This window comes from Giraffa tippelskirchi, chromosome 7, assembly GCF_054371585.1.
Source record: "Giraffa tippelskirchi isolate mGirTip1 chromosome 7, T2T-mGirTip1v1.2.pri, whole genome shotgun sequence".
Classification (NCBI taxonomy): domain Eukaryota; kingdom Metazoa; phylum Chordata; class Mammalia; order Artiodactyla; family Giraffidae; genus Giraffa; species Giraffa tippelskirchi.
The window spans coordinates 18,014,749-18,036,571 of record NC_137281.1 but is presented as its reverse complement, the minus strand read 5'-3'; the positions used below and the strand labels follow the sequence as shown (position 1 = coordinate 18,036,571).

The window sequence follows — 21,823 nt, the reverse complement described above, 5'->3', positions numbered from 1 at the left end:
TCCAAATATTGGTAATTGTCATACTCTTTAAGTTGAGGGTAAGTATACTGGTTGTTCTTTATATTATTTTAATATATTTTTTGTCTGTCTGAAATGTTTCACAATGAATTTTGAAGAATCAAACTGGGTCAAAAAGTAAGATTTATACATGGTTTGTATTAGTGGGATACATCCCATCCTAATGAATTACTTCTGTGTACCATCCTGTGTCAGGGGCTAAAAGTTCAGGTTCTTGTTGTTGTTCAGTGACTAAGTTGTGTCCGACTCTTTGTGACCCCGTGCACTGCAGCATGCCACGTTTCCCCGTCCTTCACCATCTCCCAGAGCGTACTCAAACTCGTGTCCATTGAGTTGGTGATGCCATCCAACCATCTCATCCTCTGTCGTCCCCTTCTCCTCCTGCCTTCACTCTTTACCAGCATCAGGGTCTTTTCTAATGAGCACCAGGCTCTTTGGATAAGGTGGCCAAAGTATTGGAGCTTCAGTTTCAGATTCTTAGGGAGATGCATTTGTAACTGGGGGATGTGGAGTTGAAACAGGCTGGGACCTGAGATCTGGGACCCTTACAGTGCTTGCACCGGGCCAAATATCTCCTGGAGCAACAAAATTCAAGGAAACTATAAGTGACTAAAACTAATTGTGTGCTTGTGAAGTTGGGGCAAATTATGGACAACAAGATAAAAAAAGACCAAAAAACCCAACTACCACTCTGAAGATCCAGGAGCAAAAGCAGGGTATTGTGCATGCCCCTGCACACAACATCACTGAAGGAGTGTGCAAACCACCTAAGCCACCCCTCTGGCCCGACTCCTAAACCCACCCCTACCCTCACCCCATATAAGGAAACAGCTCGCTCCCCCTCGCTGCAGCAGGGGCCCCAGTAAAGCCTTGCATGAATTTCTTGTCTGGTCTTATCAATTTCTGTTGAATGAAGAAAGCCAAGAACCCTGGTCAGTAACAGAGGGACAGAAGGAGAAGGTGGGGCAGGGGCTCTGACCGTCAGGGCAGCTTGACTTGGAGGGTGAGCGAATTGAAGGGACCCTGAGCTGACTTGCAGAACTGCTCATCAAAGCATGTTGGGGACAGCCGAGAAACAAGAGTAAGGCTGCACTGGGCCAGTGTCCAGAAGCAGGACGCTGAGGGGTAAGGGATGTGTCTGATAGCCCTTGGCAGAAGGACTCACGTCCCCTCTGTTCTCCAGAGGAGAGACGGAAAGAGGAATGATGTTTCCTGAGCCACCAGGAAAGTGGAAAGGGCTGAGTTCAGGCACCTGGTGAAAAGCTCAGATGGGGGCTCCTCTGGGTTGAGATTGACCTGAGCAGGACAGAGCTCAGATCTCGGCTCTGTGACTTCCTGTGGCTCCATAAGATCCCCAAATCCACAAAAGGAGAGCCAGTTTCTGAGAGCCAACTGCGTAGACACTGTGACGGCTACGGCCGGTGGTCTACAGGTGAGGAGGGCTGGTCACAGCCAGGAGGACAGATCCTGTTCCCCATGCTCGATGGGCAGCTTCCCAGGGGTTGACCAATGCCTCTGGAAAGTACAGTTCCTTCAGAGGAGTGCCATTGATCAGGCAGGACGGAAAACAAGTGGTGGCGATTGTGACAAGTGAATATTCATTTGGCAGTGTGAGAGAACACGTGGAGATTATGCCTGCGGTGACCGGCTGGGCAGGATCAATTGAGGACACAAGGTGGACCAAATGTCTACAGGGGCTGAGGCTTGGGGGTTGGAGGGGAGAGAGAGCCAGAGAATGACTGGGACCACGAGGTTGCCATGTCACCCCACTCACAGCTGTCCAGATGCTGACTGAAACTGGGGCTGATGGAGTGCTTCTGGGATGTTTAGGGGTATCCTATCTGAGGCCTCTGTCTTCAGATAGATCATTCACTGCACAGTGGCCCCCAGGCCTGGGGACATCTGTGTGCATAGAGGAGGATTAAGGGCCATTGCACATGCAGTTGCTGGGAGAGAGAAGCGGTCTGCTGAGCCTGCCTCCATCCAAGGGTCCCACCACCCTCTTGGACACACGGAGGGGAGGGGCTTCGATGACATCCAGCTGGAGCAATCTCTAGTCTCTAGCTGCACACCTGAGGACTCGAACCAGAGAGGCTGTGAGATTTGGGAACCAGGGTCCTGTGTTGTGGTCCTCTTCGCCCTGGGATAGGTGGATGGATGTTTGGATTCACCCACATTACTCTGGGAGCCCTGGTCCTTGGCTGGAAGCTTCCTCGACAAAGGCGAGGGGTCATCACTGCTGGTCTGGGAGGGCAGCAGCCCTGTCAGCTCGTTGCCAGGTGCACGGTCACCTAGGGGCAGCCCTCCTGTCCCCCCCAGCCCCAATTAACCATCTGTTGGAGCTGCCACCAACACGGCAGTTCCACTCCTCTATGCAGGCTGCTCAGCTAATGAGGGGGTTTGTGAAATTTTTAATTATGGCTTCCATGCCTGGCTTAATTATTTGCATATGGCTTTTACAAGTGAGAAGAGGATGCCTGCGTGCAGCGCGTCTCCTCAGCCCCACGTTTGACTTTAATTAAAGGCAGAACCTGAGGTCTTTCCATCTCTAATGATCGTGGAAAATTAGCTTCCAATTCCCAAGGGTCGCCAGAGTGATGCACCCTGAGGCGGAAGGAAGATGGAAGGGGGAGGGGGGGTACCACACAGATGGCAGATGGTCCTGCTGGGCTGCCACCCCTGAGTGCTCCCCCTCAGCCCAGCCTCTCACCACCTTCCCTCTGGGCCCTGCAGAAAAGGGAGCCTTGTTCTCCTTTGCCAGGGAGGAGGCCTGACCCCAGGCAGCAGTTGGGGTAGGGGAGCACAGCTGAGCTGGGAGTGAGGGCTGCTGCGGTCATTGTCCAGGCACTGGGAACGGCCTGGGCTGCAGCTGGATGGCTCCCCAGCTGGTGACCACAGGGCAGGGAGGTGAGAGGTTCTGGATCCCACACACATGGGCACACACATCCATGCACATGTCTACTCATGTACATATTCATCCAAGCACTCGTACATGGGCCTTCACCCACTCCATCCACAGGCCGGAGTCACAGAGACAGGTCTGCCTGTTCACACATGTATGGGCACACATGTAGTCATAGACGCATTCATGCATGAGCGAGGACCCCCTTCCTCGCTCTTGTGGTCCCTCAAGCTCTCACTGTGTCTCAAGTGTCTGCTTGGGAGCCAGTAGGCCAGTGTTGCAGGCAGGGTGTGGCTTAGAGAGGGGTCCTGAGAGCAGCAGAGCAGCCCTGATCACCCCCCTTCCTCTGCCCCCACGCCCGACCAATACAGGTCTGTGCTGGTGAGTGTCTGGAATGTGCCTTCCTCAGTCACAGGCAGGGTTGATTCCAGGGTCAACAGGAGGAGTGGTGGAGCGCACGTTCTTTGAACTTAGACCTACATTCAAATCTGACCACCCGTTCCTAGCAGTGTGGCCTTAGGTAAGTTACTCAGCCTCTCTGTTTCCTCATCATTAAAATGAAGGTATAGTTGTTCACAGAGCTTTTGTTTGGAGCACAGGCGATAACTGTGCAGTGAACTCAGTAGCCAGGTCCAGGTCACCCCTCCCCCCACCTCTTGCTCCCTGGTCTTTGAGTTTGGGAGGGACTCAACCCACCCTCAGTTCCTGGGAGGCTAGTTTCACCTCCACTGGTTCCAGGAAACCCAGGCCTGCATCCACCAACAGAGGGCATTCTGCCAGTCCCAGAGGTGTCATCTGCTCAGGGTTCAGTTGGGGATGGGACTCTCTCTGTCCTGTTGTAATGAGGATGGCTGCAAGCTGGACCATGGTTCAGCCATCATACAACCATGAAGGAGCCATCTGAGGGTAAACCCTGTCTCAGGGACCCTTACAGTGCTTGTAGAGGAGTAGGGCCCCAGGAAGGACCTGAGTCCTGGTGACACCGTGAAACTTTGAGATTCCCACCAAGCTGGGGTTTTCTATTATTCACCTCCAAACACGTGCTGGTTATCACAGGGATCATGGCAAATGCTGAGCCTGACACTGCACACAATTGATGGCAACCGCTGAACCAGGCGAGAGCCCGTCTCCTGGCAACACCCCAGCTCCTCCCTCTCCCACCAAGGATGCTGCCCTGTAGGTGAGGGTTGAGCCTTCTGCCACAGGGGTATATTCCTTTGCTGAGGCTGCCGTAACAGAATACCATGGGCAGGGGGTGCTTAAACAACCAAAACATGCTCTCAGTTCTGGAGTCCAGATGTCTGAGATCAAAGTGGTTCCCTTTGAGGATGGTGAGGAGGAGTCTGTTCCAGGCCTCTGGGGGATTGCCTGCAGTCTTTGGCGTCCCCTTGGCTTGTAAATCTCTGCCTTTATCCCCTCAGGGTATCTCCTCGTGTGCATGTCTGTGTCCAGATTTCCCCTTTTTACAAGAACATCAGTCCTGTTAGATTAGAGGTGCACCTTCTCCAGTGTGACCTCATTCTAATTCATTACCTCTGTAATGACATTCTTTTCAAATAAGGTCATATTTCGAGGTACTAGGGATTAGGACTTCAACCTATGAACTGGGGAGGTGGGGGGAGGGACACCATTCAATACATAACAGGCACATTTGAATGTGAATCTGTGTGTGTGCCACTACTCAGCGGGGATCCTGCGTCATGACTCCCCTGTCCCACCACAGTGACTGTCCTCCAGGAAGAGATAGATGCTCTGGGCTGGAAGCCCCTGTTTCTGCCTGAGTGCCATCCAGGCTGTAGGATGGATGGCAGAGCATTACAGAGCTGTAGGAAGCCACTCCTGACCAGCAGGGCTGCTGCAGCTTCACTCCAATGTGACTGACTCATAAGCTTTTTCTCCCCGTAGCTGATCTTGCACAAAATTCCTTGAACTGTTAGGCATCATTTTTATCCAGTGATCAGGTGCTTTTCTTTAATCCAGGCTTTGCCTTTCACGGCATGGGTAGCAGTAGTGGAGCCCAGGCCAAATCCAACTTGAATATGGGTTTTTTATTGGCTCGTTTATATTTAAAATGTACATTGCTTGCCAGTTGGAGAATCAGGAAATTTCAAGTTAAAAATCCAAGTTTACAAACAGGAAAATCTGAAGATTTGATCCACTACCCATGGTCATTTAAAAAAGAATTTTCATATTGAAATTTCATAGGATTATTTGACCCTATGGCCTGTAGCTGACCAGGCTCCTCTGTCCATGGGACTCTCTAGGCAAGAATACTGGAGTGGGTTGCCATGCCTTCCTTCAGGGGATCTTCCCAACCTAGAGATAGAACCCGGTTCTCCTGCATTACAGGCAGATTCTTTACTATCTGAGCCATCAGGAAAGCCCATTTTAGGAAATGGGCTGCTTTAAGCAAAGCTTCACTGAAGACCATCGATTGGCCAGTCTGAGTCTCATATCATAAAAATATGTATTTGCACCTGTGTCTTCCTGTTTCTAGCAACCTGTAGAGAGTCAGGACTCAAGTGCCCCTTCATGTACAAAGTGATACGGGGCACAACATGGGGCCTGTGTGGATACCATTCTGCTTTCAGACATTCTCAGTTCACTGGATGTTGCCCACCATTCCCGCCTGGCAAGCATGGCATGTCCAGGGTTGTAAAGGTTTAACCCTTTCCTGCCTGTGCCCTTGAGACTGAAAGATGAGGACATCCATGACTCAAGACTTCAGAAAAGAGGTTACAGGCTCAGGGAGAGAAAAGCCAGACCCATCCCCACCCCCCACCCTTGCCTTGTAGGTTGTTCAAGGTAAGCAAAAAAGTCAACAGAACCATTTGGAGAGAGGGGCAAGATCAACCATGGGGATCATCTGCCCCACAGGGAAGGAACAGGGACCAGCAACCCACTCCACCTGCCCTGAGCCTCTTTCCTTCACCCCATCACCCCATCACCTGCTGTGATGGGAGCAGCATCCCATCACAGCAGGAATCTTCACAGAGAGCCTTATGCTGTCAGTCTCCCAGAGACTGACTTCCTGATTGGGAAAACTGAAGCTCAGAAATGTAAAATAATGATGCCCAAAGTCTCCCAGGGAGAAAATTTAATGCTAAGTGGCAGACACTTAGGAGTCCAATGATCTTTTCTCTACACTAACTTCTCGCTGTTAACTTGTGTTGGAGGAAAGTCCGCGGCCTCTTTAAAACATACAAGGTAGATGCCTTGCCTGGCCTGGGAGCTGTCAGGAAATGGTAAGAGATGAGAGTGGGTACTCACAGGCCTTGTGGGACATGCTGAGACATTTAAACTTGGACCACAGGGGAACTGGGAGCGCTCAGATGGTTTCAAACAGGGAAGGACAGCAAATGCACTACGGGGACTAGGATGGAGGTAGGGAGCTGTCCATGACCCCAGTGCTGAATCGGCCACCCTGAGAGGCTGGAAAACAGGACAGGTGCAGTGGACCAAGTCTACAGTTGGATGTCAGGGGGAAAGGAAGGGAGTGGAGGTTGGTCCTAAATTTATGGTTTTCCAGCACTCTGTGATGAAAGAGGGGGAAGGCATCGAGGGGGAGGAGACTTGAAATACGGGAAGTCAAGTGGAAGGAGAGATGAGGCAGAAGCGCATGAAGAAGGCAGGCTCCTACCTGATGCATCGCCACTCATTAGAACTTCCAGGTCACTCACAGTCTTGGCCTCTTCCTGAGAGCCTGAGAGAGACCCGATTCCCCACACAACAACCAGGGCAGAGCCAATAGACTTGATTGTTCTGCCATATTCTTGGTCTTTGAGCCCTCAGGTTGGAAGGAGCCAGCCTGTTCTGAGAAATCCAGAGACAGTCATGCTGGACTAGTAAAAATCAAGAATGTTGTGGTCAGCCCTAGAGCCAGCTCAGAAAGGCCAGCCTGGTCCCACAGGACACCCAGGGGACACCTGCCAGGCTTCACATGACCTCGACTTCAGAAGGACTCAGCTGGCCTTAGTGTACAATCATTCCTTCCCTTCCTCCCTCCTCTTCCTAACCTTTCATCACTCACCACATGTTGCCCAAATACCTCCATTGTGCCAGGCACTTTTGGCAGCTGGGAACACAAAGGCAAGTCCTCTGGGGGCAGCACAGGGAGAGGGATTCCCTGGAAGGAAGCCAGCCCTCCTTGCCATTCTCTTCTCCTCTGGAGTCTATGGATTGCCGTTTGCAACTTGGCTGTGGCTGCACCCTGCCAGGGGCCAGGGCGTTCTGGGTTTACTCATACACTCCTTTCGGTCCATATTATACCCCAACTCTCCATTTTGCGAAGTAAATATGCAATCTTTTCCTCCCTGTAATTTTCCCTGCTGTGGCTGTTGGATGTCAGAGCAGCTGGAAAATGTGAACAGCTCAGTGCTTTCTAAAAGTATAAGGAGGCCATGCAGCTTCATACATCGTCCGCTGCTCTTGGCAAGATCCGACAGCTCTGCTGGAGGAGGGGGGCTGGGAGATGCTCTCCAGGCTGTACTGTCAGGGGAACTTTTAACCCAAATAATCCACATCCCCGCCTACCATTAGCAATGAGATAATTGCCAAAAAGTAAGCGTGTGTGTGTGTGTGCGCGTGCGCGCCCAGGCACATGTGTGTGTGTTGCAGTGATGTTAGTAGAGGTGAAATGAAGGTATCTGCTTACGCAGTCAAACTTTCTGCATGTTCCTCGGGAGACTTTCAAACCCTTGTGTCTCAGTAACTGAAGGTCAGGACAGTCTGATCTACGCTTTTGTTTGGAAGAAGCGAGTCAAAGAGATCCGGGGTGGTTTATTTACTGTGTAACCTTGAGAATGTTTAGTCTCTCTGGGTCTTAATTTTATCATTTGTAGAACAGAGCAGAGGACTTGGAGATATGCTTCCTCAACCCCTTTCCAGGAAGGACTCTCTGGCCACCCATGGGACAGGGGTGTCAGCTGTAAGCTCGCTAAGGATCTGCAGGAGACTGCCTCATCCCAGGTCGTGCTCTTCCCTGGGCACCCTGCATCCAGCTGCCGAATCATGTGGAAGCATACAGGCACAGCCATTTCTACCGGCTGCTGGGTGCTCTGACAGTGACAGCCACTCCTGAGCTCCCATCCAGGCTTTGTTGGACCTGCATCCCTGACCGACTTCTCCTTCTACTCACTTCCCCTTCCTCTCTTTTCTCCTCATAGATATTGATCCTTGGTAAACATCTTGCACCCCAAACTCTGTCTCGACCTCTTCTTACAGAGAACCAATCCTGTGACAAACAACGATAAAGATTTCCACTTCAAGAGGTTATTGTGTGAAAGCTAAATGGGATGTTTATGTAGTACCCAGCATAATGCCTGGAACACTAACAAAGCATGACAAATGTCTATTCCTTTTCTCTTAAAAACTGACACTCAAAAAGAGAAAAATGAATATCACATACTAAAGCATATATATGGAATCTAGAAAGACGATACTGCTGAAATTATTTGCAATGCAGCAGTGGAGACACAGACATAGAAAACAAACTTAAGGACATGGGAAGTGGGGTAGGAAGGAGAGGGTGGGGTATATGGAGAAGGTAACAGGGAAACATATGTTACTATATGTAAAATAGATGTTCTTAATCTCTCAGTCTTGTGTAACTCTTTGCAACCCCATGGACTGTAGCCCACCAAGCACCTCCGTCCATGGGGATTCTCCAGGCAGGAATACTAGAGTAGGTTGTCATGCCCTCCTCCAGGGGATCTTCCTGACCCAGGGATCAAACTCAGGTCTCCTGCATTGCAGGCAGATTCTTTACCATCTGAGCTACCAGGGAAGCTCAAGAATACTGGAGTGGATAGCCTACCCTTTCTCCAAGGGATCTTCCTGACCCAGGAATCGAACCAGGGCCTCATGCTTTAGCAGGCAGATTCCTCACCATCTGAGCTACCAGAGAAGCCCCAACAGGATGAGGACAGGCTCTGCTGGGATAAAATAGATAGCCAATGGAAATTTGCTCCATGACTCAGGGAACTCAAACCAGGGCTCTGTAACAACCTAGAGAGTGGATGGGGAGGGAGGTTGGAGGGAGGTATATCTATGGGGACATAGGTATATCTATGGCTGATTCATGTTGATGTTTGGCAGAAACCAATACAATACTGTAAAGCAATTATCCTTCAAATAACCGTAAATAAATTTTTAGAAACCTAAAAAAGAAACAAAAACTGATGCTAAGTCCCATTCCAAGCCTTGCAAAGCAGTTGTTCATAGCCTGTGCTTTGTATTACTGGTTTGGATAAAGTCCAGAGGGGAAAGTGGCCCTGAAAGTTCATTCCAGCTGCTAAGTTGGAGGACTTGGCAGAGGACTCTGGAGCCAGCCTTGTCCCTGTGAAGTTCATTATCCATGGATCACATCAGCCCTCTTCAAGGTTCCTCACTGAAAAGAAATTGAGCATGCAAATACTCTTTTATCATAATCACCACGTATCCGCAGGGTAATTCATAAAAGAGCTGGAAATATATTGAAATTCAATATTGTTTTAGTCCAAATCAATATTAATAATTGTTTGCATTTTTAAAGTGCAATTTGCAATTGAAAAATGCACAAAGATCAACCAGTAGTTGCTAACACATCAAATTTTCCTGTTAAAGGCATATTCTCTTACCTTTAAAGTGTTTCTTATACAACAGAGGATGGCGCTGATCCATGAAAATGTTATCTATTATTTACATGCACAACATTAGAATTTGGCTTCCATTATGCATGAGCTGAAAGGCCAGTAACTTTCAAGTGCTTGGTTTTTTTAATTACACTTCTTATTTTGAAATAATTATAGATTAACATATGATTGTAAGAAGTAATACAGAGAAATACTGTGTACCCTTTATCCTGTTTCCCCCAATAGTAATGTCTTGTAAAACTACAGTGTAGTATCCCAGGAAGAATGTTGACATAGATACAGTCAAAATAGAGGGCATTTCTATCACCACAAGGATGCCTCATGTTGCACTTTTACATTCTTTAAAGATTAAAGATTTTTAAATGACAACAGTGAGCATGGATATGGTGGGACTTAAATCATTAGCCCCGTTTAGACTTCTAGACTTCTGCCTTAAAATTATTTTTATCATTAAATGAGGCACTGTCCCAGCTGGACTTGATGGGTTCAAACATAGAGCAGTGGTCACCTAGGTAGAGTGGACCCAGGAGAGACTCACCTCAACCAGGCAGCCCTCAGGGAAGCATGACTGTGGACCAGAAAGAACCTGAGGACATATTTTCCAGTTTGACACTTGCATGAGGGTCCTTTGTCCTTTACAATAAGGAGAAGATTATCTTGAAGGGAAACAGTTTGGCAGCTTTGGTCCATAAAGACACAGCATTGACCCAGATTTGTGGCAAGGGACAGTCAGCAGGTGTGGGTGAGGGACATCTCACCAGAGTGCCACCTGCTCTGCCTGAAAGTGGCCTCATGCAAATAAAATTCACAAGATGTCTTTCTGTTCTCCAAGACATGTTAGGCACACCCTAGAGCTGCAAGGAACATGGAAACTCATCTACAGTGCATATTTTGGATGCAGATTGATTCCAAGATTAGGCAAATCAAGTCCTAAGGGTCAACAGTTAAATTGGAGGGGAAGTCAGGCCTAGAACCTGGGCTTCCTGCTCTGAGCCTTGCTTGCATCCCATGACATCTGGCCACTTTTGGGGGAGGGGGCTGCGTGGGCTTGTAAACCTATTTCATCTATATCCTGATCATGTTTCACACAGGCATGAACTTGACAATTCTGGTCCTTCTTAGCTCCTGGGCCTGCACCTGTGGGATGAGTGAAATGATAAGATAGTGATTTTAGCTCAGTTTGCTTTCATTGATTTTTGATTGCAGTAAAATTAATATTGTTATTGTTATTTATAAACATAATGTACACCATTTAAACCATTTTTAAGTCCAAAGGCATTAAGTACATTCACATTGTTGTGCAGCCATCACCACTACACATCTCCTGAACTTTTTTCATCTTTCCCAACTGAAAGTCTGTCCCCATTAAGTAATAATTCCCCATTCCTCGCTCCCCTGCAGCCCCTGGTAACCACTATTCTACTTCCTGTCTCTGAGTTTGTCTACATGGAATCATACAGTATTTGTCCTATTGTGACTGGCTCCTTTCACATAGCATAATGTCCTCAAGGTTCATTCATATTATACCATGAATTGCTTTCACTGGTTTTTGATCAACCCATGCAAACTACTGTTCATGGGGTTCTCATGTAAAAAAAAAAAAAAAAAGATGCACAGAAGAACATACAAAAAAGATCTTCATGACCCAGATATCCACGATGGTGTGATCACTCACCTAGAGCCAGACATCCTGAAATGTGAAGTCAAGTGGGCCTTAGGAAGCATTACTACAAACAAAGCTAGTGGAGATGATGGAATTCCAGCTGAGCTATTTCAAGTCCTAAAAGATGATGCTGTGAAAGTGCTGAACTCAATATATCAGCAAATTTGGAAACCTCAGCATTGGGCACAGGACTGGAAAAGGTCAGTTTCCATTCCTATCCCAAAGAAAGGCAATACCAAAGAATGCTCAAACTACTACACAATTGCACTCATCTCACATGCTAGTAAAGTAATGTTCAAAATTCTCCAAGCTAGGTTTCAACAGTACGTGAACCAAGAACTTCCACATGTTCAAGCTGGATTTAGAAAAGCCAGAGGAACCAGAGATCAAATTACCAACGTGTGTTGGATCATAGAAAAAGCAAAAGAACTACAGAAAAACATCTACTTCTGCTTTACTGACTATGCCAAAGCCTTTGACTGTGTGGGTCAGAACAAACTGTGAAAAAATCTGAAAAAGATGGGAATACCAGACCACCTTACTTGCCTCCTGAGAAATCTGTATGCAGGTCAAGAAGCAACAGTTAGAACCAGACATGGAATGATGGACTGGCTCCAAATTGGGAAAGGAGTCCATCATGGCTGTATATTGTCATCCTGCTTATTTAACTTATATGCAGAGTACATCACTCAAAATGCACAAGCTGAAATCAAGATTGCTGAAAGAAATGTCAATAACCTCAGATATGCAGATGACACCACCCTTATGGCAGAAAGTGAAGAACTAAAGAGCCTCTTGATGAAAGTGAAAGAGGAAAGTGAAAAAACTGGCTTAAAACTCAACATTCAGAAAAATAAGATCATGGTTTCTGATCCCATTGCTTCATGGCAAATAGATGGGGAAATAATGGAAACAGTGAGAAACTTTATTTTGGGGGGCTCCAAAATCACTGCGGATGGTGATTGCAGCCATGAAATTAAAAGATGCTTGCTCCTTGAAATAAAAGCTATTACCAACCTAGACAACATATTAAAAAGCAGAGACATTACTTTGTTGACAAAGGTCTGTCTAGTCAAAGCTATGGTTTTTCCAGTAGTCACATATGGATGTGAGAGTTGGACCATAAAGAAAGCTGAGCACTGAAGAATTGATGCTTTTGAACTGTGGTGTTGGAGAAGATTCTTGAGAGTCCCTTGGTCTGCAAGGAGATCAAACCAGTCAATCGTAAAGGAAATTAGTCCTGAATATTCATTGGAAGAACTGATGCTGAAGCTGAAGCTCCGATACTTTGGCCACCTGATACGAAGAACTGACTCCTTAGAAAAGACGCTGATGCTGGGAAAGATTGAAGACAGGAGGAGAAGGGGGCAACAGAGGATGAAATGGCTGGATGGCATCACCAACTCGTGGGCATGAGTCTGAGCAACCTCCAGGAGTTGGTGGCAGACAGGGAAGCCTGGTGTGCTGCAGTCCATGGGGTCACAAAGAGTTGGACACAGCTGAGTGACTGAACTGACTGACCAATGCAAACTACAGTTTTGTTTGGGAGTTCCCTTGCATCGTACTATATTTTAAAGGTTTGAGAATCATCCATTTTACAGTATCTAAATGACATATATTTGTTTGTGTTGTGTGTTCTAATATACTCATACATATAGAGTCATCATTTACCTCTACAAATATATTGGTCTTCAAGCCCCATGTTTTGAAACCATGAAGATACAAAAGTGGCATTCTGGTGGTGAGTGTGCCTGGGGTGTTTGGGAGCTGTCAGTTTCCATCGGGTTCCCTAGTGAAGCTCAATTCCTTGTCTCTTCTTCAGTCATAGGATTGGACTACTTGTTGAACCTGATTCCAGCCCAGATCTGATCAAAACAGACCCTCAGCTCCCTGAAACAGAAATGACCTTTTTAAAATTCCAGGTTCATGGAGTGCCTCTCTCCAGATGGTCCAATCACCTCTATTAACTCACACTCATTCAACATGTGGCAAAGGTTATTGATCACTTGTGCCAGGCACTATGCTAAGTGCTAGGAATACAAAGATGAGCAAAGAGTCCAAAACAGGCATGAGAATGCTCTCCACATAGTGGAGGAAGGGCTGTAACTGAGATCCCCGGGTTCACAAGATTGAGGGTACTCCTGCAAGTTGTTGGGGAGGGAGTCAGTTTTTCTACCTGTAGGATTATTTTTCCATACCCTGTTCCACTGTAATAAAGTACCCTACAAATATAAGTTCTGGGCAGAGATGACACCCATAGTGTGGTTTCTTCCTAATAGCAGTGGAGGACACTGCAGCCTGTGACATCTTGGCCAGGCTCTTGGGACCCTCCTGCCGTGGCTGTGTGTTTGCAGGCTTCCCTTCATCCTCTTTGTATGAGCAGTGGTGGGAAGCTGGGCTGTGGTGTTCCTAGTGGGGCTGTGAGGACAAAGTTTGGGGCTGTTTGAACCTGATTCGTACCTTGGCCTTTGCCTAAGAGTCACCTTTCTCTCCCCTTGCAGACAGCGTGGGAGATTGGAGGGAATCCCTGCCTTGTAACGAGGGAGTGGTTATCAAGTAAATTGCTTCCCCCAGGAATGGGGTGCAGTCGTGCCTGCCCAGGTGTGCCAAGGCTGGGCCCTGCCCATTTCAGGACCCAGGTCAGCGCTCCGCTGTGTCACCGGTGAGGCAGGAGTCTGCAACCCTGCCTCAGAGTCTTGAGCCCTTGCAGCCATCCGTCATCCTCATAGAGCATTGCAACTTTATGCCTGTGCATAAAAACTGGAAGGACTCGTCCCAGAGTTTGCGGCTGCCACCACTGCTGCCATTAGAGCAGTTTTAATTAGCTGCAGGATTTTAATGAGCTGAATTCGAGAAGAACCCCATCTCAGAAGTGAACAGGAGCCGAACACAGGGAAGAACTCTGACAAAACAGATGGAGGTGGTGTTCTCAGGGGACTGGGCTGTGTGCTTTGTTTCAGCAAAGAGCAAATGAATTACCGAGGCCAGGAGGCTGAGGAGGGAAGCCGGTGGGTCAGCCCCAGCTCTGGCCTCGGTGGGGGCAGAGCTGGAAGCGTGGCCCCCTCTGCTGCCATAGCGGAATGCTTGGTGCCGGATTCAAGGTGACGGCAATGCCTGGCTCCATTCTCCTCAAGTTGCCATAGCAGCCTCTCTCCCGATGAGCAGCTTCTCTTGGAGCCCTCAGCCGGGAGGGACGTCATTGTTCGCTCCTGCCGGTTCGAGGAGGACACGACTGGACAGAGAACTTTCCCGGGCCCAGGGCCCGCACAGCCAGTGGGTGCACCCACTGGCGCAAGGCTGGACGCCTCCTCCTGCCTCCAGTGGGGCACAGGGGTGGGTCTCCACAGCCTGAGAGGGTCCTCTGGGCGACTGGGGGGAGTATCCGGGCCTTGGAGCGTCCGCAGCCAAGTGTGTCCTTGGAGCCGTCCGTCCGTCTGTCTGCCTGCCGGCCCTTCGCCACTGGAGGTGCGTGCATTTTGGCTGAATTCCCAAGTCCTTGCTTGTGCCCTGAAGTGAATTTTCTAGAGACAAAATTTTAAATCAGATAAATAAGGAAATAGGAGAAATCCTTGGCCCTGCCCTGTGTCCCAGGAGGTGTTTACAAGATTAATTGGATTTCTCTTTCTTCCTGTAAAACTTGGTGACGCCATTCGGGGCCTCAGGGAGAGAAGACTCCGGGAGCGCTAGGAACTGTGAGGAGGGCAGGACCTTCTGAAATCTCAATGGGCTGTTTATTTCTCTTGCCTCACCCCTCCCCCTTCCACCCCATCATTTGAATTTTCTTCTTGTCTGCTGATCTTTGAAGGGAAGTAGGAGAGGGTTCTTCACATGTTGCCGGAGTGTGATGCAGGGCGTGCTGAGCCTATACCCGTCCTGCTGGGAGTGGGGGCTTGTGAATGTGTTTGTGGGGTCCTGGGCAGCCCACCCCCAGCCTTGACTGTAGTGTCCCCTCCCCAGGCAGCAGCTCAGCTCGCAGGAGAGGGAGACGGCCTTTGAACAGCATCTCCCTGTGGCCTTGAAAATAACACGTGACTTTGAAGACAAGGACTGTCGTGGGGACTGTAGGGGATCAGATGTGCCCACCGTCTTGGAGTGTCTGGTGGTCTGTTGGTGGTCTCTCACCTACCTCCCTTTAAAGGAAGGAGTTTCCTACAGATTCTGTGATATTGTTCTTTCCCTCTTGGGGCCTTGAAGACTCAGTCAGGCTGAAAACCATTCCCCCGGGAGAGGAGGCAGGCTAACCTTTGATTCCTGTTTGCACGAAGCAGGGAGTTAGCTAATCAGATGGTCTCCAGTGAGAGCCAACCCTGGGAGAAAGGTCCAATGCAGGGGTGGATGCTGGGGTCTGAAGCTTAGAAGCTAAGTCTTGGCAAAGGAAGCCATGCATGGCTCTAACACCAGCTTCCCTGGGTGTAGAGAGAGTGCTTATATTCTCCTGGGGGCTAACAAAAGGAGAGCCTCTAAACTGAGGTGCTTGAACGGTTGATTCTCCTGTCACCGTGAAAGTGCAGGTTCTGGGGCTGTGTTCTCTCTCTCCAGATTTGGGGTCAGGGATGTGGTCTTCAGCCTGGCTCCAGGCACATGGGCTGCTGGAAGCCTGGCTCCAGTTGGTGGGCTTGGTTTGGGCTGGTTCAGAAACAAGTGAAAACAGGTCGTGGCTGGAGGAGGAGGGAAATCTGTACCGGCTTGAACGGTGACCATGTGACAGATTAGAAAGAAGAGGAAACTGACCAGCTCTTCTGTAGTCACTTCTGCAGTGCCAGCCACCATACAAACAATGCGATAATGATCACACGGGCCTCTGAGTCCCTTTTTCTCATCAAATAGTCTTTGGGCCAAGATTGGGCGACACATTATTAGCTGTTTTACCAGGCCACTATGTGTGCTGGCCATCGACTTGCCATCCTTTCTTCTCTTCTTCCTCTCTTCTCCCCCACCTTAAGAAATGTCCTAATTTGGGGATTCACCCTAGATCAGATTGGTTTCCTGACCTTGTGTCTCACTCTGAAGGCTGGTTTGTCTGCAGGCAGTATGTCAACACCTTGGCCAGCATAAGCTGGGTGTCCTTATAGCCATGGCCTTGCTTATAGGTTCAACCTGTGGGTCCCACATGGAGGGCCTGTCATCACTGAGGGAGGGGCCTGGGAGACCACAGGCCATCGGCGTGCTGTGGGCTTTGTCCTTCCCTGGAGCCTGGGGCCTGCACCCCTGCATCTGTGTCTTTTCGGAATGATGAGCCATGTCCCCAGGATGGTCCCATCTGGGGCCGCCATGGAGAGGGAGGCCACAGATCCTGAGGGGCTTCAGGGTCTGAGCCTTTGGGGACATGTTGCTGCCCATTTTCATCCACCACAAGCTGGAGGCAGGGTATCCCTTGTTTTGGCAGGAAGAGGCCGCCTTTCTCTGCAGTGAGGGGGGTGGGGGTGGGAGGGGCTGTTGCAGGGAGGTCAGGGCCAGCTGGAACCCCGGAGCCAATGCCAGAGGCAAACAGCACCCGGTCAGCACTGCCTCCGAAACAGGAAAGCTGGGAGGTCCTGGGAAACTCCTGCTCGTGCAGCCCAGAGAGCCTGGCATTCAGGCGCATTCCTGTGCATGGAGGCCTGGGGCAGGTTAATTAAAGTTAACTGAGTGAAAAAATAATTACAGAGACTGCGGAGGGGAGAAACCCAAACCTGCAATTTAACTCTCAGCCTCAGAGCCTTGCTGAGAACTGTCTAGTCCTTGGGAATGTGTGTTTGGGCAGGGGAGGGTGGGGTTTCTCTGATTATCACTTCCTGCCTCATGACCCACCTTCAGGTTGGATACAGAGGAACAAAAGCTGGGGTTTCCTCCCCCAGCACCTGGGTGGCGGGTCAGAGGTTGGTTCCCTATTCAGAATGTCAAGCCAAGGAGACTCCAGACAGGGACCATCCTTGTGCTAAGTGGCACATCTGGTCTGGGGCCTGATCAGCACCCTGCTGTGTCTTCTCAGGAGTTACTGGGGACTGCCCACCTGGCCTCAGCCTTCCTTGGGCAGGGCCAAGTTCCCAAAGGGCTCCTTAGGTAGAAAGAGGGCAATGTCCCTGTACCCAGGTGGGTAGGATCAGGTGAAGGTAAGGGGAACAAGTGATAGCTTGCTCTAACCACCCTACCACACTCCCACCCCCACCCCCCACTGCAGGAACTTACACCTTTCCTTTAGGCAGATGGCCTTGGGGGGCTGTCATCTTTTTCTTTTGGCCACGCCACATGGCATACGGGATCCTAGTTCTCCTGACCAGGGGTCAAACCCATGCCCACTGCTGTGGATGATCGAAATCCTAACCACTGGGCCACCAGGGAAGTCCCAGGGTGTCCCCGTCTTGACCCACAGCCTGACCCAATTGATGTCACTAGTTGGTATCGGGATATTTGGCAGGCGTTTCCTCTACTTCAACGGAAATGAAGGCAGGGGCAAGCCACACAGGCATGGCCTGGGTCTGCGGTGGCCGGAGCAGCAGCTGTCCATCTGCAGGGACACAGCCTCTGAGCCTGGGACCTGTCAGATCTGGGTCTGGCCACACCATCTCAGCTCCAGACCACTTCGAGAGCTGGGATGACAGTGATCTGGCTGGAACTTCAGCCCCTGTTGGTGCGACTATCCAGCAGGGCTTTGATTCCACCCAGCTCATCCTTCCGTCTGTCAGGGGCAGGGACAGCTCTGGCTGGTACAGTGGCGAGTCACTCAGTCCCTGACATCTCTGGGCCTGGGAGGCCCCTTCTCAAAGCTTCTGGTTCTGTGGAGACCCTTGTCCCCAGCATCCTGTGGACGGGAGCCAAGGCAGAGACAGACCAAGAGCTTCCCTGTCTACTGGGCCAGTTGTGAGCCACAGGGATCCGAATTCCTGCCTGAACAGTGCAGGAGGTGGCTGCTGTCCCCTGGCTGTGGGTGATAAGGGTCTACCCCAGGGTCCCCCTGGGCAGGAGCTTGGGAGTATCTCTCTCCGTGGCTTTTCTAAAGGTCCAGATACAGGAGACCCTGGCAGGAAGCTGGTGTCTTGGCCACAGGTGGTGACCAGCCTTCACCTCCTTGGGCTTGAGAAGGTCAAAGGGACACATGTGAGTAAGGGTGGAGGGGTCCAGGGACTCCGCTTGGTCACGCGCAGTGACTGGGGCCCTGGGCCTCAGTGATGGGCCGTCTTTCTCCCCCACTGCTCCATAGACCTGGCCTGATGGACGCCCGGTGTGGACAATGAGGGAAGAACGCGCCTCCCGCACCCGAGAGGTGACCCCGGAGCGAGCCCCGGATGCCCCCGCGAGCAGGAACGATGCGACTGGCTTGCATGTTCTCGTCCATCCTGCTGTTTGGAGCTGCAGGACTCCTCCTCTTCATCAGCCTGCAGGACCCCACGGAGCTCGCCCCCCACCAGGTGCCAGGTGAGCCCTCGCGCTCGGCCCCGCCTCCTGCTTGACCCGGCTCTCCCGCCCGAGGTGCAGGCCTCTGCTCTGCCTTGGGGCCAAGGCAGGGGTTCCAGTCACCAGCCAGTGTGGGGGCACTGTATCTGTGGTCAGGCCACCAGCTTTAAGGTTCTGGCCTCTGACCTCTGACCTCTGGCCCATGCACTCCTCTTGGGAAGGATGACCAGGCTGCCCCTCTCTCATCTGGTCGTTGCCTCTGGTGAAATTCATATTTCAGGGTCCCACCACCTCTCGGGTCCTCTCCTACATGGTCTGGGATATCAGAGGACAAGTGACTTCTCCCTGAGCCCAGGTCTCCCCAATGGGACTCTGATTCTCTGCCCAGCGCTGGGAACCTCTCAAATTCAGCCTCTCCAGCCTGGACAAGGAAGTTGGGGTGCCTCAGTGCCTCCCGGCTTTGTAAAACTGAAGAGCCTCCTGCTGGCCTCCCCACCTGCTGCCTCCCAGCCCACTGGACTCGCCGAGGCGGGGATGGCAGTGAGGGAAGAGCAGAAAAGATGGTCCTGGAGCCTCAGGGTGGACAGAAGGTGGAGAGGGACGCTCAGGCAAGGCCCCTCTGTCTGGGACGTGGCCGCGCCCGAGAGCATGGCCGACTGAGAGGGCAGCCAGCGTGGGGCCAAGGCCAGGAATCGTTGGCATTCTGTGAGGGAAAGGCACAGTTGCCAGGCCAAACACCTGCATTTACAACAGAGGCCTTGTTAGGGGAGGGTCCTTGATGGCTGGACACCCCTGGGCTCCCGGACACGGACAGAAGGAAAGGGGCATGGAGGCTGGAGGGTTAGGCAGAGGGATGCCCCGCACCATCCTTGCCTACCACCCACAGCCCAGGAGTGCGGGACACAGTGTTAGGGGGTCCCTGGCCCTGAGTGGGGAGGGCCCAGGGCCTGCCACGGCTCACATGTTCAGGGCAGCCTGCATCCACGCTGAGCTTGGGCTGGTGGCCCATAGGTGCCACGTGGAAAGGTGGAAGGAGCAGGAGGCCAGAGCTGGGCCTGGCAGCTGCTATTGGAGGCTCTGACGAGAGAGGCTGGTGAGTTGCTTCTCTCATCCCTGAGCGTCAATGAGAAGCAGCCCAGCACCGGGCAGACCCCCTGGGGCTGGTGGTGAGTCACTGGTGCTGACTCACTCTTGGACCGGACTCTCCACGGAGGTGGCTGTCGAAGATGGGCCTGGCTGCTTCCCAGCTGCAGAAGCAGAGACCTGTGACTGAGCCAGTCCCCTATGGAGACTTTGCAGCTTCACGTGGGTCCCAGAGTGGCCGACGACTCTGTGAGCGGCACCTAGCTCCACGGGCCGTGCTGCCCAGAGCGCTCAGAGTCGTTCTCTGCAGTCGTGTGTTGAATGAGCAGGAGCGAGCTCCCGAAAAAGGCCTCTCGGACGCGGCTTGGGGATAACTGGCGCCATGTGTCCTCTGCACGTCTTGGTGTGTGGCGCGGTTGGGGCGCACATGGGCAGAGGGTCCTTGGGTCCTGTGTCTGCTTTCTGTGGGACAAGCCTGGGAGAGAAGGCTTGACTGTGTCTGTGGTGTCCACTGGGGCCTGGTGCCCATCTGTGGTGTCTTGCGGGGACCGGTGTGATCGTCCTGAGTGGGGTCGCTGCCTGGTGCCCACGACATGCCCTGCCATGCTGCAGCAGCTGACAACACAGAGACCTTGCATCTTGTGTCATGGATTCCTGTCCTCGCTAGCTGGCGTGGCCTTGCACAACTACCCCGGTGCACACACATGTGGATTACCTTGATTACTGGTAGAGTGGGGACCCAGCGGACAGCGAGGGTTTCTGGGGTGGGTAGACTGGGCAGGCAGGACGGCGGGAAGCTGAGGTGAGCCTCCCCCTGCAGCCGGGGATGGCGAGGACCTGGCAGACCCAGGTGAGGGGCACACTTGGGTTTTGAGCTCCCTCCTGGCTGTAAATGGAGCCGGACCACCTGGACGTAGAACCTGGACGTTCTACGTAAATCACCTCAAAAACAGTCATAAAACTTTAAGTAATGCTTACGTTACTCTCCCTGAGCAAAGTGTTCCTGACACAGGCTGTTTGTGTTGATTTGTTACTATTCATTTATTCTTCCCCTGTACTTCTCATGGCAGCCTAATTGTGATTCGGTACCAAGAAAGCAATATCAAAGTAATTTTCCACAACATTAGTTACAATTTTCTTCTGATCTTTCAAGTGAAACAATCCCATCCTGTTGTCTTCTCTGCGCACATAAACCTTGATTACATTTATCTGTTGGAAACCACTGCTTACAAAGTGTATGTATCCAGCTGCATGGGTGGTTTGGCCTCAAGAGTCCTGGACAAGTCAGGATTTCGGCCCTGGGAGATGTAGACGTGGGAGGCTGCCCTGCCATCCAGATTGGGCAAGGTGGTGGGGACATCTACAGAGGACATTCCCCACGGGCTCATCTGGGTTTTTTTCCAGCAGCAGAAACTTTCCTGGGAATGGAGTGTCTAGGACCCGCTGTTGGTGGCGTTGGCCGAGGTGGGAGGGGGAGGGTGGTCAGGTGAAGATGCAGAAACAAGCTTGAAAAGGCGGACAGTCATTAGCAGTTTGTGGTCCCTGGGGTCCCCCTTGGGGTTCGAGTGTCCTTCAGATTTCTCCCATGCAGCTACCAGCTCTTAAAAGCACCTGAACTTCTTAGAGACCAGTCAGCAAATCTCACCTGCTTTGTGCATTAGATGCAATCCTGTGGGGTTGCCAACTTTTGTAAACCAAGCAATATTTTCCAAAATGTTTGCTATATTTTAGATCAAACCTTTTGGAACATAAATCACTGCTGGTTAACCTGCCTTCGTTCTAAGATTAGGTGTTCTTCGGTATCAGAGAATCTACCTATCCTACTGTTTTTCGTATCTCCAATATTTCCAGGCCCCGAGGCCTCCAGAAACTCACGTCTTGACCCAGGAGACTACTCTTGCCCCTTCCCTAAGTGGAAGAGAGTTGACAGAACTGGGAATAACACATCCCAACATGCTGGCCCTGGAGGTGCAGAAGGTACTCTCCATGTGTGTGTTATGAGTGGCCTGTCTTTATAAACAGGCTTTAATACAAAGCAGAACTTTGTATTATGGAGAGCTTGGGACACACAGAGTATATTAGAACAGTACAGTGAACCCCACATCCCGAGCACCCAACAGCCTCACAGGGCCCCGTCCACAGACCCATACA

General features: G+C 50.9%; 1 protein-coding gene across 2 annotated transcripts in view; it reads left to right on the top strand.

The window, feature by feature from the left end:
- Positions 1-21,823, top strand: part of CHST8 (carbohydrate sulfotransferase 8) — a 139,440-nt gene that overhangs the window by 49,595 nt on the left and 68,022 nt on the right. For both annotated transcript variants that reach the window (XM_081514350.1, XM_081514349.1), the window contains exon 2: positions 18,396-18,610. In XM_081514350.1, coding sequence (XP_081370476.1) covers positions 18,481-18,610 — 130 coding nt within the window. In that variant the 5' untranslated portion in view covers positions 18,396-18,480. The remainder of the gene's footprint in view (positions 1-18,395; positions 18,611-21,823) is intronic.